This window comes from Anabrus simplex, chromosome 1 (genome assembly GCF_040414725.1).
Source record: "Anabrus simplex isolate iqAnaSimp1 chromosome 1, ASM4041472v1, whole genome shotgun sequence".
NCBI classification, from domain to species: domain Eukaryota; kingdom Metazoa; phylum Arthropoda; class Insecta; order Orthoptera; family Tettigoniidae; genus Anabrus; species Anabrus simplex.
This window is the reverse complement of record NC_090265.1, coordinates 1599714694-1599731707: the sequence shown is the minus strand read 5'-3', so window position 1 is coordinate 1599731707 and position 17014 is coordinate 1599714694. Positions and strand designations below refer to the sequence as shown.

Here is a 17014-nt window from a genome sequence, read left to right as displayed (position 1 = left end):
CCATTCTGTGTACGTTCCCTTTGATTTCCAAAGCTTTCAGATAGAGCAACACTAACGCTACCTGTAGGTGCTGACTGTGGAACTATGACTTTCCTATAGCGAGATGTCTCCGCCCAGTAGACAGACTTACCAGCGTCTCCTCTTGCTCTCATTGGCTCGTATTTGGATCTCAGTTATTAAAGGTGCTCTTATTGGCTACCATCTCAGACATGCTTTTAATGCAATTATTTGAATGTACTGAATTAGGAGACACGTCTAAAAATAAAATAATAATATTCAAATCGAAGAATAGCAAACTTACACCTAATCAATGAATGACAGCATCAAAACCCTTCAAGTACATGCATTTTCTTGCCCGTCAATATGAGTTACGGTATTATAACCCCAACGACTATTGGCTTAGATTCTTAATAATGAACTCCAGAGTGTGCATACGGAAACAACAAAATTGCTTAACTTGATGCTGTATATTCCGTTAATGTCAGTTTCTAGTGAACGCGCTGTGAGTGTCTTCAAACGAATTAAAACATATTTAAGGAATACGATGACCAACCAGGGACTGTCTAACTTGGGAACTCTAGCTGTAGAGAACGAACTGCTGTGGTATCTTAGCAAGACGCCTGACTTCAAAACAAGAGTAATAGATATATTCACTGACAAGAATATTGTTTAAGGCGACTGGTACGAAAATCTATTTATTTCTTATTTCTCCTATTTAATCTACATAACAATGGAATATATTGCTATTTTTAATTCTAAAAGTATGTTGTTATTTGACAACTCACGCTGCCTGTTTAGTCTATATTTAAAAATAAAACGAGTGCACGTCGGGCTATAGGTTGCTATAGGGTTTGTCTTAGTTTCAGGGTCATTAATATTATATTGAATATAGTGCTATCTCCTATGCGTTGAAAACAAAATTCCATATATAATATGATTAAAATAGTTCAAGTAAATAAAAACTCTGTCTACCCCCTTACTTAGTTCACGCTTCGCCACTGGATATAGGTTATACTTCCTAATCATTTTCTGTAGGCCTATCACTTAAGTTTTCGCCATTAGGATTAGCAACCCCCCTCATTTTCTTAATTAGTTTCCTGAGAGCATTCTAGATATTCTATTGAGAAGTTTACCAAACTTAGAGATACCTTTTATGTTAAGGTGTAGCCCATCTTTTCCAAAATCACTGCCTCTAAACCAACTATTAGCATCAACAAAAAGGACATCTCCATTACGGCATAACCAGTCAAGAGTGGAGTTTACAGCATCTATATAGTGATAATCAACATCGTGCTGATATAAAACACCACTGAGACAAAACTTTGCCGCTGAAACCTCCTTTTTATCGCAGTAATAAGTGTATCAGTTTCGGCCATTATGTCACTAGGTGTTGACAAATTATGAAGGTCATTTGTGCCAATATGAACAATCTGGGCATCAGGATGTTCTTTATTACTGTCACTGTTCACATGTTCTGCAAGTTGACCCACTCATATGCCTGGATAGCAGTACGCAACTTCTTTAACTTCGGGTCCAACATTTATCATCGAGTCCCCCACTGTTACTATACGGGCTTGTTTATGTACCGGTCGCTGACAGGATTTTTTTGTCTTTTCGACACCGCAGCTGAGACATATTCGATGTTTGCCTGCTGATCATTTGATTCTAACACTTGAAAACTGTTTTGTGTCACTAAATTATTTTTACAGAGTCTTTAAATGCAACATGTTTCCGGGTAGGCCTAACCTCTTCATTCTTTCTGACCTGGCTGCTCTTTCTTCATCAGATATGACATACTGTTTTTGTTGCAAAGTTATTAGTTTTAAGTCTTTTATGTTTGTCCTTCCTTACTCAATGTGCAAAATAATTTTCTTATTTTTGTAGCCAAAGAAATGGGAATTCCACTTACAGATTGTCTATAAAAGAATACTTTCAATTTGGTATTCTAATATCTCACTTAAACTTTCCACACACCACGAGGTGACAAACAGCAGTGATGTGTGATTAGTTTTATTTTTCTGTATTGATGGTTTGTGACTCACAACTACAGAGTTTTTCTGATGTTCCCACCTAATCAGTACCATAAGTCTGTCATAATTATGTAATTGTGTTGCCTCAAAACACTTCTCAGATTCAGAGTATTCAGTGCACCAGCAACGAGGCCGCTGGGAATCGGCCCACAAGGACACAAGGGAACATCGTTCAACACATTTACTCTGCAAGGAGGTGTTTCACACAACTAAAGCTATATTCATTATGCAATCAACCACCTATTTGAAGATGTTCCCTCCTAGCCTTACTATCAAGAGTACAACTAGCTGATAACCCACTTTTCAACACTAAGTTTGCACGTCCAAAATAAAAGATATATTTATACTACCTAGTGTAACTAATTTCATGAAGCCCCATTTTATTGAGATTTTGACATAACACAATAGGAATAAATTAAACAATTGGCTGGTAGATTTTAGGGTAGTAAATTTTAAAATCCAAGAAGAGTATTTTGAGGCAACACCATTACATAATTCCGACAGACTTTTGGTTCCCTGTTCAACAGTTAGAGATGTCAGTGAAATGAAACAGACATTTTATTAGACTTTAAGACTGTATTATTTAACAACTCAAAGAAAATGGTTTTTAATTACTGTGATTGTACTCTTTCAATCAACAATGTAACAAATGAAACCAATTAGTACCAGGCGAATTGGCTATGCAGTTAGGGGCGCGCAGCTGTGAGCTTGCATCCGGGAGATAATGGGTTCAAACCCCACTGTCAGCAGCCCTGAAAATCGTTTTCCGTGGTTTCCCATTTTCACACCAGGCAAATGCTGGGGATGTACCTTATTAACACTAGACCCAGCTGTTGGTTCTTTCTTCCCTATCTTCTGCCAAAGAACTATTTGTAGCAAGTGCCACTCAAGGAATATACCAGTACCTGCACTGGATATTTAATTTGAAATTTAATACACATAGTGTATTTTGATGTAGAATATTAAGCATACAAATAAGGAACATGTAAACAATAGGATTGCTCCACTTCACTGATCACAATGAACCCAGTCCTAAGCCCTTTCTTCTTTGGCAGCACGAATGTACAGTATAGCAAGAAAGGCTTCAATCTCCTCAATTTTAGAGACCACTCATCTGACATCAGTACACACGATGTACATTATGCTGCATAGAGTTTATTTGTACGAATGGCACTTCACATGACACACGCTGAAAATACATAATATTCCTTGGCTGTAAAGTTGCTATAAATATTTTTTTGCAGAAGATAGAGATGAGTTTGATAGTGCTTTTAGTGTAATATTTATTATAAATTTTGTGCAGTAAGTGTCAGCCATCTTGTTAACTACTACAATAGTTCCATAGATAACACTACCTAGATAGCCACTCATTATGTTCGGCTAACATCTTTGCCCTCACTTTCACCCATTTTGTTTCTTTTGTCTTTGCTACAATAGAAACTATGATGAAGATTGGCACTGTGTTTAGCATTCTTAGCGTTGCCTAGGTCACACAGTCGGCCCATATTGTCAGTCATCTTTAAGATGAGTAAAATGAGGCTTCTGTACTAACAGCATATTACACATTACCTGGTCAGCTTGCGTGGGGGGTTTGGCTCTGAAATGAGTAGGAGCTAAACATAACCTTGCGTGAGACACTGGGGTGGGGGGGCCTCAACCCTGACACGGCGCATCCCAATGGCTGATAGGGGACGTCCTGTAGATATGCAGGTCAGGTGCGAATAAGGCATGGTCAAATAAGCACCCGCGGATCAAATGAAGCTAAAAAGAAAATGGTCAAGGTCTCTAAGGCGGAAGAGGAGATCTCCCAACGGCTTGGAGGGCGGAAGAACTAATCCCGAGTCTTACCAAGTTTGTTTTATTCTTGGATAGAAGATATGGACCGAATACCCCCTGGGATAAGAGGGCCCCCTTTACCAAGTGCCAACGGCCTCCAAGGAGGGCGGATGAGCGGGTATAGGGTAGGGCACTCTCTTGTCCTTGGAGTGGGAAACTGCTCCTAAAGGCGGATGAACCAGTATGGTCAACAGCATAGGATGGAGAAGGTCAGAGGGAAACCACTCCATTAAAGATCCATTGGATATCCCTTGTTATGCAGCAATGATGGTGGGCTTTGGAACTAAATGTAATTCCGGAGGTAAAATAGTCCCCAATTCAGATCTCCAGCTGGGGTCAGGGACAAAGCGTGGAAGAAACACAAGAAATATTATCTTAGGAACTTGGAATGTACGATCTCTCAACATTTGTGGTAAGCTAGAGAACTTAAAAAAGGAGATGGCTAAACACGACATAGACATATTAAGAGTGAGTGAAATAAAGTGGCCTGAGAAGGGGGACTTTTGGAGTGATAACTTTAGAATTATATACTCTGGAGAAAAAGGAAGCCATGCAGGTGTGGGAATAGTATTAAGTAAAAACATAGGTGTATGAGTTCAGAGCTATGTACAATACAGTGATAGAATAATTATGGTGAGAAGAGAAAATGAACCAGTTGATATGATAATAATACAGGTGTACATGCCAACAGTGAATCATTCAGATGAAGAAGTGGACCAGGTATATGATCAGTTAGAGGAGTTGATGGATACGATTAAGGACAAAGAGAATCTCTCTCTTCACCGAGCTCGATAGCTGCAGTCGCTTAAGTACGGCCAGTATCCAGTATTCGGGAGATAGTGGGTTCGAACCCCACTGTCGGCAGCCCTGAAGATGGTTTTCCGTGGTTTCCCATTTTCACACCAGGCAAATGCTGGGGCTGTACCTTAATTAAGGCCACGGCCGCTTCCTTCCCATTCCTAGGCCTTTCCTGTCCCATCGTCGCCATAAGACCTTTCTGTGTCGGTGCGATGTAAAGCAAATAGCAACAAAAAAAAAAAGAGCGAAAATCTCATTTTTCTTGGAGATTGGAACGCTTCTGTTGGTGAAGGAGAAGTTGGGAAGACTGTAGGACAATATGGTCTTGGAGTAAGAAATGACAGAGGACAACAACTAATAGACTTTTGTAAAGCGAAAGGACTGGTAATTACAAACACCTTGTTCAAACAACCCAAGAGAAGAAGGTATACCTGGACAGCACCTGGAGATAAAGCAAGATACCAAATAGATTATATTATGATAAGGGAAAAATACCGTAACCAAGTCAAACAATGCAAAAGTTATCCAGGAGCTGATGTAGCGAGTGACCACAACCTGGTATTGTTATTTAAGACTAAGAAAGAAGAGGAAGAACGCAGAAAAATATTGCAGATATAATGTCAGGAAACTAAATCAAGACAGAATCAATAAAAACTATCAAACACTGGTAAAACAGTACATCGCAGAAATACCCAATGGTACAATAAATGAGAAATGGATGGGCCTTAAACACTATCATAGAAGCTGCAAATCAGCTAATAGGGAAAACGTCGAAACAAGCACGAGAACCATGGGTTACAGATTGTGTGCTTGAACTTATAGAGGAAAGGAGGAAATTTAAAAACTCAAAGAGTGAAGAAGGAATCAGAAACTATAAAAGACTCCAAAACCTAATCAATAGAGAAGCAAAGAAGGCTAAGGAAGAATATATAATGAGACAATGCAAAGAAACAGAAGAAAGAATAGAGAAAGGAAACATGGAAACTGCTTATGAATTGATTAAGAAACAATTTAGTCACTGGCCGTAGTAACAGCATATTAGGTGAAAATGGGAAACTGTTGTCTGAGAGCAAAGAAGTGGGAGAAAGATGGAAGTGATACATAGAAACATTATATGAAGATCCTACTGACATAAATGATCTTGACAGTCCTAAAAATGGTTTTCCGGGGTTTCCCATTTTCACACCAGGCAAATGCTGGGGCTGTACCTTAATTGAGACCATGGCTGCTTCCTTCCCACTCCTAGCCTTTCCTGTCCCATCGTCGCCATAAGACCTATCTGTGTCATTGCGACGTAAAGCAACTAGCAAGAAATGATCTTGAAAATGAAGACAACATAACAAGTGATCAACTAGAACCCTCTTTAACAAAAGAAGAATATCTTAAGGCTGTGAAAGAGTTAAAACCTAATAAAGCGCCAGGATGCGATGAAATAACTGGAGAAATGATACAGAGACTGGATGATGAAACACACGGCTATAGTTTTAAACTGATTACGGAAATATATGAAACCAGAGAATTTCAGAAGATTTTAAAAAGTCTCTCATAATCCCTATACCAAAGAAACCTGGAACTCTAAAATGTGAAGAACATCACACCTTGAGTCTATTGGCGCACATGTCAAAAATATTGACAAGAATAATACATAACTGAATAAGCAATAAAATTGAACCATATTTGGCTGAAGATCAGTGTGGATTTAGACGAAATAGAGGCACACGAGAAGCAATTCTAATGTTGCGACAGGTTATAGACAAATTGCTAGACGTTAGAAAACCTTTGTTTATTGCATTCGTGGATTTAGAAAAAGCTTTTGATAATGTGAACTGGGATATGTTAATGAAGATTATGACTAGTGCTGGTCTAGATTTTAGCGATAGACGAATAGTATATGAACACTATAATAACCAAAGAGGCATCACAAAACATAAATGGTGAAGTATGGGAGGCTTATATAAAGAAAGGGGTACGGCAGGGATGTAATTTGTCACCAGTGCTGTTCAACCTGTATATTGAGAAAGGCATTGAGGAATGTAAAAAGGGATAAAGGTAAATGGAGTAGAAATCAAAATGATAAGATTTGCTGATGACATAGTTGCCATTGAGGAGAATGAATGAAGATAAACTACAAAGTGCATTAATAAGAATGAATAAGATATTGAGAGATAAGTATAACATGAAAATTAATAGAAAAAAGACCAAAATTATGGTATGCAACCACCAGCATATTGCAGTCGACATCAGAATTAATGATATACAACTAAGTAAATGTCTTTACCTGCTTAGGAATTAAAATCACTCCAGATGGCAAAAGTTCAGTCGACATAAAGAGCAGAATTTCACAAGCAAAGATTGCCTTTTACAAGAAAAGGATACTACTTATACCAAGGAATTTAAATGTGGAGACCAAGAAGAGTGTGGCCTTGTATGGTTCAGAAACGTGGACTATTAGTGCAGGTGATAAGAAACGTCTGGAAGCATTTGAGATGTGGTGCTGGAGAAGGATGGAAAAGATCTCATGGACAGCAAAACTCACCAATGAAGAAGTTCTTAGATGAATAGGTACCGGGCGAGTTGGCCGTGTGCGTAGAGGCGCGCGGCTGTGAGCTTGCATCCGGGAGATAGTAGGTTCGAATCCCACTATCGGCAGCCCTGAAAATGGTTTTCCGTGGTTTCCCATTTTCACACCAGGCAAATGCTGGGGTTGTACCTTAATTAAGGCCACGGCCGCTTCCTTCCAACTCCTAGGCCTTTCCTATCCCATCGTCGCCATAAGACCTATCTGTGTCGGTGCGACGTAAAGCCCCTAGCAAGAAAAAAAAAAGAAGAAGATGAATAGGTGAAAAAAGATCCTATTTAGCAACAATAAGAAAGAGAAGAGACCAATTAATTGGCCATCTCTATAGCCACAATGGTTTCATAGTTAATGTCATGGAAGGAATGATTCAAGGTAAAAGAGGAAGGGGAAGACCTAGACTGCAATATTCAAGACAGATCAGAGATGACGTAGGAACAGGCTCATATGTGGAAATGAAGAGATTAGCGGATTACAGAGAAGAGTGGAGAAGACGAATTGCTGCCAACCAATCTTAGGATTGAGAATTGAGAAGAAGAGAAGAAAGAACTAACAGATGGGTCACAAATGGCCTAGCCACAGTTTGAGTGTTAAGGCCATGGCCGCTTCTTTCCCATTTCTACTCCTTTCCTATCCCATCGTCGCCATATGACCTATCTGTGTTGGTGCAAAATAAAGCAAATAGCAAAAAATATATATATAAAACAATAGTTCACTAGATTTTAAGACAGTGAATTTATGGAAGTTCAAGAAGAGTGTTTTAATTTAACAGAAACATGGACGGGTATTAGATTTTAAGATGTAATTTATGAAAAACTCACAAAGTGTTGTAACAAATTAAACCAATAGTTCACTAAATTTTAAGACAGTGAATTTGTAAGAGTTCAAGAAGAATGTTTTAATTCAACTGAAACGTGGACAGTTATTTGATTTTAAGATGTAATTTATAACAAATTTCCTAAATGTTTTTTGATGATTGTGTGTACTATTTTAATTGTTAATGTAAACAACCGAGGATGATCCATAGATCGAAACTAGTACCTATTGTAATTGAGATGTTAATAAATTAATTTTATAAGATAAATAGTATTAATTAGGTGGGAACATCAGAAAAACTCTGTAATTGTGAACTGAAACAGCAGTGAAGAAGCACAAAGAAATTGGAAATCCTTGGTTCAAGATGCCACACAGAATCATAGTGGGATAATACCAAACAAACAAACTGTAATTACTGTACAAGTTGGAAAATATAAATCGATGCTCTATGAAAAATAAGCAATACCTAATCACCCTAGACTGGAAGGTTCTATATAAGAATGTAAATCCTAGCATAATGACAGGTACTGGTAGCCTTATGATACTGTGTGAGAAAGGTTGCTATATTAGGCTGAGTAGGCTTTGTTCAGTTATGAAGTTCTTATATGAGTAATTTTAATAATTTTGGTTTGAAATTAACAGGATATACTTAATTTTTGTTATAATAACATTTAAAGGTGGATTGTTTCAAATGTTTGGCGAAGGATTCTGAGAGAGACATGTTTTTATGACTGGCTGAATATACAACTCAGTTATTGGAACATTAAGGCAGTTGTTGCAGTTTTCCATCACTTGAAATTGTATGTTTTTTTTTCTCTCAAAAGTAGAAATTAGCTATTTAATTATAGTTCCTTTTTTTCAGGATTGGATGTTCAGATTCAAGAAATCAAAGAATCTGTTGAGCTTCCCTTAACACATCCTGAATATTATGAAGAGATGGGCATTAAGCCACCAAAAGGCATCATATTGTATGGACCTCCTGGAACAGGCAAAACCTTGTTAGCCAAAGCTGTGGCTAATCAGACATCTGCCACTTTCTTGCGTGTCGTTGGTTCAGAACTGATCCAGAAGTACTTGGTAAGTTTTTGAATGTGATTGATGTAATAGGCATTGAAGAAAAACATCACATTAGTACAACTTTCAATAGTGAAGGAGAGAAAACGGGTGGATCTCCAGATAGAAAATCTAACATGAGTTGTAATTGATGTTAACTCTTCGAGTGCCGGGGAGCACAATCGCGCTCCTCTGTAGGCTAGCGAAAAGTGCCAGGAGCGCCATCGCTTTCCATGTTGCAGCTGTCTATGTAAGTCGTAATAGTTTGCACATATCTGACAGATGGCAGCAGCTCCAGTCGGCATTACTCTGTAGTAGATACTACACAGTTTCTAAATCTACCACCAGAATCTCTGTGTGACATGTTGTTTTGATGTTATGATTTTTTTTTCTATTTCAGCTGTTTGGCGCATACCTGTAGATGATGTGTTCGTAATAATGGCAACTAGTTCTCGTATTGTGTTTGAAATTGATGACGATTTGTTACAGTATGTTAATTGAGTGATGATTCTGATTATATAGAGTCAGGCAATGATTCAGATGAGCAATCATAAAAACAACACAGGGTCCAACCCTATTACACATGCTGCTCAACAGTCTTCAAATGAGGAACGTGTCCTCTTACTCAAAATCACACTAAACCATATCACATGTCCTAAAGTTTCCAAAACTGAATAAATATATAAAATAATGTCATCTAATATTAGCTCGTATGAAAAGAAACAAGACCGCGCTGGTCATAAATCAAAGCACTCGCGCTCGTAAAGCTAAACTTCAAAGATAAAGTGGCCCCAACTATGTAATAATTAACATAAGCGAAAACTAAGAAAATGCCACATACACAGTCGATCATGTCCGAACATCTGAAAGTTACTGAAATATCTCAAACTTACAACTCAAGAAACTTGCATTAATAATAATAATAAAATTTTTATAGAAAAATTATTCTAATATTCGGAACTCGAAATACGATTCTGCGTTTGAGGAATTCGTGAATCACTTACTAATTTACACTCATCTTGAGATCCAAATAGTCGTGAAGATGACACTATCAAAATTTGTGGATCCAAACTCCACCATCTCACACATACTTATTCACACATCATGCAATACATCCCAGAAAACGTGACGGCATGTTTCTGTACACTTTGAGCTCCCATTAATAATACTTTAATTTAATCCTTCATGACTTTAATGTGAATCCTTATTTACATTGAAGCCCCGAGATGTACACTGCATCTCAAACATCAAAGCAAAACAAATCAAAATAAATGAGGCAAAAATAAGAAACTGACTTGTAAAAGAAACTACGCTAACCACTCAGCTAAAAATCTGCATAAAAATGAAAAGAATGCAAGCTATGGCCTTACGCAAATGGTCCACATTTATGTTACAAATTATATTTACATTAACAAGCTTCCTAACATTTACTTTAAATAGGACGTAGTTCTTCCAAACAAAAGCTAAATTTACTGAAATTATTATTAAAACTAACCTATCCCCTTTTGCAACATTAAAACACGTTCACACTTACATAATTACATTGAAAATTCTGTACTCATCTATTTCGTTGACTTACCACCGCCAGCCTTAGGAACAGCCATCCCCCATCGTTTTAGCCAGCCAAATCAAAAGTGGTGCCTTCAGTAAAGAACTGGGTCAGCCCTTAGGTCTCCATCCTCCTGACGTTGAAGTGGTGATCTCGTAGTCTCTGTCACTGCTTCTAGATCTTGTTTAAAACATCCCCTTGTTCATGGTGTAGAAATCTGGGTCAAGATTAACCCACCAGTTAGTAGAATACTACAGCCGGGGTAATTTCCACTGACCGGGAAACCAGTTCCCATTCAGCCTAGTGGAACAACTCCTCTTATCTCACCATAACTAGGTCAGATATTTCTTATTTAAATGCAGGACTGGAAATTACTGAATTTGATGTCCTCGTAAAATCTGTTTACACTGGCAAGCTACTAAACATTGAATGATTATCTGGAAACTGTTCTTCCCTCCAGAAATAGGAAAATAAAAGCCATTCTCAAAATTTTGAACGTCTGGAATAATTGAAATGCAGACTGAGCATCTTAAACCAAAGTTCAAGTGCCCACACAATCAAGAAACATAAGTTCTGACCCGCATTCACGTAAATAATACTTCTCTCGATGTTACCTGCACAGAATCTTTCCGAATAATAAGCTCACTAGCCCACGCACTTCTCGCTTTTATCAATTCGTCCTGTAAGATGCCGTTGTATCCTCGATCGGGGCCATCACTTGCATAGACCAATCATTAGCCAAATTTACTGTGGCTCTATCATTTAATTGGCTCAACATATCGCATATCCGACGCTTACTTGAACCGTATATTTGCAGCTCCTGTAGCCTCTCGCCGAGCCTCCGAAATGTTGTCCGTTAGTCTGGCCATTCGAGTTCTATTGTTTCCTTGTTCTGTTTTGTGTACGTCATGTCAAAATTCCTCCTTCTAAACTAAGCTGATGAGCAAATAAACCGGAGCTCCAAGCTCCCTGCAGACATTATGGCGTGTGCTGCTGAATGTAGACATTCCCTGCCAGTTACTAGTACTTACTAAAAATGAAATATTCTCTCCACATACGAATAGATGACTGATTAATTGAATGAGCACTTCAATAAGGGCTCATCCAGTCACTACAATCTGTGAAGATTCTTCACATCCCCAAATTCACAAACGAGCAGTGTAAAACAGCATGGTGTACCGAGCCTTCATTGTTCCAATGTCTAAAAGAGACCTAAAAAATGAGTTGAACACCATTCGTAATATAGCTAAATATAATGGATGCAGCAGTTTCTTTATTGAAAAAATAAGCAATAAATATCACCCCTCTACCACTTTAAAAGAAGATAAACAAAACAACTCCTCTCTTTCTATCTTTACGTTTAATGAACAAATTTACAAAGTCGCCAACATTTTTAAAAAACACGTTGTCAAAGTAGTTTTCAAAACCAGCAATAGGAATGCATAAGTCTTACATAATGCCACATCCATAAACAAGTTCAATAGTTTTTCAAAATCATGAGTATACAGGATTATTTGCAACAGTTGTAATTCTTCTTACATCGGACGACTGGGAGGAACTTTAATATAAGGTACTCAAAACACGTCAATGCCCTGAAGTACAATAAATTTTCAGCTGTAGGACAGCATGTGTATGACTATAATCACATATTCACAGACATAAAACAAGACATGGATATTCTCAAAATCATCAACAAAGGACCCCTCCTTAACATTACTGAAAGCTGCATCATACATATAGATCAGTATTTTAACCTGAATCATAATCTTAATGACATTTCAGAAAAGCCAAATATCCTGTTTGATCTTCTAATTCCCATTTTTAGAAACATCAAACCAACAAGTCATAATTCATTTTTTCATACTATTCACAGCACCTTTCCTCAGCAGCCATCTGTTTTCATACATCCTTCGGCCCTACCTTAATTTCCCCCCTTCCCCCTTCCCCCTTCCCCTCCATCCCCTCTCCTTTCCCAAACCTCTCCCCCTTGCCCCCCCCCTCCTTGCCCCCTCCCTTCACACATCACATGCTGCAACGAGAGGTAAGTCTCATATAACCTAAGCCATTTGACTAACAAGCTCTCTCTTCCAGTTCATTAATTTTATCTAATTTTATCTCTCATTTATTCAGGTTAACTTCATGGACACTGCAATGAAATGTGAATTTATACCAGCTACAAATTAAGAATGATTCAGTTTTAACCATATCTTCATGTGCCATCCTGACAATGTCCAACAGCATTTCAGCATGATTTTAAGAAGCACTATGGGAACATTTCATTTTATTTACGTTGGTTGCTGTGGAAACACCATCTAGCAGTTCTGCGTCAACTGGTGGTTATTTACAGTGGTGTCCAGTGGCGTCCAGTGGCTTGCAAACTGCTAATACCACTCTAGTAGATTTGGTGATTGATGACCTGACTACAGAATCAACATTTACCAGTTCCCGTTTTGCAATTGAAATTGAAATGATTAGCAGTGATGGAACTAACATTTTTATGGATATTAATGCAAGAAAGAGGTTGGATGATAAGCATACTCCAGATGCTAAGAATTTAGAGCCTAATTTATTTTTCAAATTTTACACATAGTTCATCCCAGATTTTTAATGTCAATTGTGTGTTTGTACATTTGTTTTTATGTCAGTTGTGTGTTTGTACATTTGTTTAGTTATTAGATGTATTACACTAAGGCTGATGATGGCCAGCCAAGGCCGAAACTAGTCCCTAGTTTGGTAATGTAATCATAAAATATTGCATAGTATAGTATTGAAAAGGTGGCCCATTACGACATTAATTTAATAATTATTATTGTGATCACAATTCAATACAGATATAAACCATGAAGTTTATATCGTATGATACTGTATTTATGCAAATAATCCCCACACCCTAATTTTAGGAAGGTTTATTTTGAAAAAATTAAATGAACTAAAATTCCTTCCATCGAAAGAGTAATGTAGGCACAAACATTTCATATCACTCCGTGAGGTCCACATGGTCTTTATGCGAATATGAACATGTAAATTTATGGATATAGCTGCTTTGCCTAAACATATTTGAATTGATAAAAATATGTTATCACTGCTATAAAATATATTTTCCATGAAAATGAACAAATAGACCTTCTTACATGACAGGTATTTCATTAATCTGAACTTGCAAGAGGCTTTATTCCCTGTAAATCGGAAGATTCGTTGTTTCTTGCAACACTAGAATTCCCTCCTAAATTACTTACAAATTTGTCATACTCCACACCTAAACACTTCCCACATGCGGTCTCTTTTTTTTTACTCGGGTAGTAACATGACCGGTGGTGGATAATTCTTTTCGTGCAATGTAAACACTTGAAACAAACACACCAGCGAACTTCGATGTTAGTTTTGCAATATCATCAATTATACGGTCGGGATAAGTTTTCTTAAACTTATTAAATACATTTAAGAAAATAGTCTTCTCTCTCCTTTACGGAGGTTTCCCTCTCTTTATGTTTTACACGCACAGGAATTGCTCTGTGCATTACCATTGCAGCGAACAGAATCAAGGTCGTGCATTCATCGTCTCCACTGCTGCTGCAGCTAGCAGATAAATAGGGGATTTCTGCGAGCAGATATTGGTTGTTTAAGATATTTGCTAGAATATATTATTTTCACATTTCATACTTCAGACTGTTAGAAATGGACTATTTACTGGGCAGACAAAGTAAGTGTGATGCTGTCAAAATCACGTGGTTTTGTTTACACCTACTTTATTCTCTATTTGGAAAATGTTTTCTTTACTTACTTTATTGGAATAAATTACAAAGGCTTAAATAAAGAATATAAACAGTACATAAATAGCAAATAAATTTTTTAAATAGTACATGAATAAGCAAATAAAAATTACAAACAGTACATGAATTAGCAAAGTGCAGGAGTCACACACAACAACAACAAAAAAACGTAAACACAATATTGTACTACAATTTTAGCAGCAGCGTCCAGCACCCTGCAATAGAAAAACCACACTGTAATTATGTATCTACATAGTATGAAATAAAATAAAGATACTGTACATTGTTGCTCCTTTACCTGTAACATTCTTAATGTTCGTCATCACTGGCAGAATCGCAGTCCTCCTCGTCATCACCATCATTGTTCTCCCACAGCACATCGTCCTCGGTTCCATACATACATGATCGCGTATTTAATGATATATTACAGTTTACATTAATTTCCAAATTATACAACATGCAAAATAGGCACATTCCACCATTTCCAGACGCTTTGACATTCTAGACGGTGCAGCCCGAAGGGTAAGGGCCAGCTGGTGGCATACCAGATGGGAAATGCAGTCACCTGGTCACCAGGTCACTGAAACAAGGGCCGTATAGTATGCTTCTGACTGAGACACAGCGGCTACCCTGTAATCTGAAGTAGAGCCGCAAAAATCAAGACAGACTATTACACAAGAAAGACTCCAATTTCCTAATTTTGTAGTTTCAGCAAAATAGAAAATAAAGCCATGATGCATCATTATGACAAAGACAAAGACACCTCTGTACAAGCCATGAAGGCCCTTGGAGGAGTGGAAGGTAAAGGCTTCCACCATTGTTAACCTCGGCACGTGATGGGGTAGAGTGGTTAGCTCTACGCCCGGCTGCCTTTGTCCCCAGGAATTAACCTGGTACTCATTTTTGGTGTAGACTGAGTGAACTTCAGGGCCATATGCACCTCCGGAAGTGGAAATTTTGTTTCTTAAATTTTACGACTTCCTGACGGGGATTCGAACCTGCATCCTTCCGAGCGAACCGAGCACGCCTTTACCGCCTCAGCCAGGCAGCCCCTATGCATCATTATGCAAACTTTATATTTCAATGCTAATGCTTACTAATATATATTTAGGGTTGTCAGTACTATACTGATAAATAAAATTATATTTATTAGCAGTTATATTTCTGGCTAGATTCCAGCTATTCATAAGTTAGAACCCGCCAGAAAACCTGCTAGCCACTGTAGTTGATTTTCACCCGCTAACTTAATATTACTCCAGATCTAGCGGGAAAACCATTGCATTGGCAACACTGTGCCCATGCATAACTACGCATATTTCCCATCATAGTAACCCCATTCAGATTCGTATTTCCCCCTATTTTCCGGACAGGTTCAGCCGCTGAACGAGAGTCCCAGAGGTGGACCGTTCATGAACTAACTTTGCTTATTTTTAGGGACAGTATTTAGGGAAACAAGGACTGACGACAATGTAAAACAAACAATTAAAAATAAGACTTGACATTTATTACAAATAGCACTCCTTTAAACAAAGTGAAACAAAATATTATAAACAAAATCTTAATGTTCTTAATTTTTATCTTCTCATAAGACAGTTTTGTACAATTCTGACCATCTGGTCCTTCCACACTGAAGCCTCATTTATACTGGAATGTAAATCAAAATTAGCTTCATCTGGCCTGATGAAAACAAAATGTTTGATGATGTACCTCATCTTAACCTCATTGAATTAATTCATTTAACAAAACTTGTTATTAGTTATTACAATATCATAATTTAAACTCAGGAAAGTAGAAATTTCGTTTCACTCAAGAAATAATTTTAAAATGATAATATCATCTTGAAAATCTCGCAAATAATGTTGAAATATTTACATCATGATCTCATTTTAATTATTAATAATTCCCATCTAAGTAGAGTCATTTATAACCCAAATTTAAATAAATATCATTCTCGAAAATTATTTTTTTAAAACATAATTTCAATCAATTATGTCAATTTGAGATTTCTCAAATTATTTCTATAACCTTAGTTAAATATTCTTTCTATGAAAATCCTTCAAAATGATTCAGAATTATTTCTGTCATTTATAAGTTAACGTTACACAACGCTTTAAAACAATTTACTGTGTTTAAATATTTAATATAACAACTTTGCAATGTTAAAATAAAATTGATTCAACTATAATTTGGCATTAAAATTTGAGTCATAAATATAAATATTGGATGTTAATATATAGGAGCAAACAATTTTTAGCCAAATTTTCAAATTGTAAAAATTGTGTTTTGGACGTCAATGTGTTTTAGAATTAAGAGTTACTCCATTTCAACATTGCAAATCATATTGTCATAATTTTTAATGTGTATGTTATTCTTATGTTTTAAATATTGTTATCATTGAAATTAGATTTACATTTAATGTAATGAAATTTGTAACAACAATCCAAATATGACAAACTTTGAGGCAATTGTATAGGCTGATGATGCTTGTGAATAAAAGCAAAACATGTCCCGGTAAATTAGTGTTGTAACATTACAACTTAGCAACACAAACTGTAATTTGTATTGAAAAGGTGGATCAAAACAACCA

At 37.0% G+C, this 17014-nt stretch overlaps 1 protein-coding gene across 1 annotated transcript in view; it reads left to right on the top strand.

The window, feature by feature from the left end:
* The window catches only part of LOC136881116 (26S proteasome regulatory subunit 4), a 215958-nt gene that overhangs the window by 114297 nt on the left and 84647 nt on the right, over positions 1–17014 (top strand). Inside the window, exon 6 of the mRNA XM_067153762.2 lies at positions 8918–9132. Coding sequence (XP_067009863.1) covers positions 8918–9132 — 215 coding nt within the window. The remainder of the gene's footprint in view (positions 1–8917; positions 9133–17014) is intronic.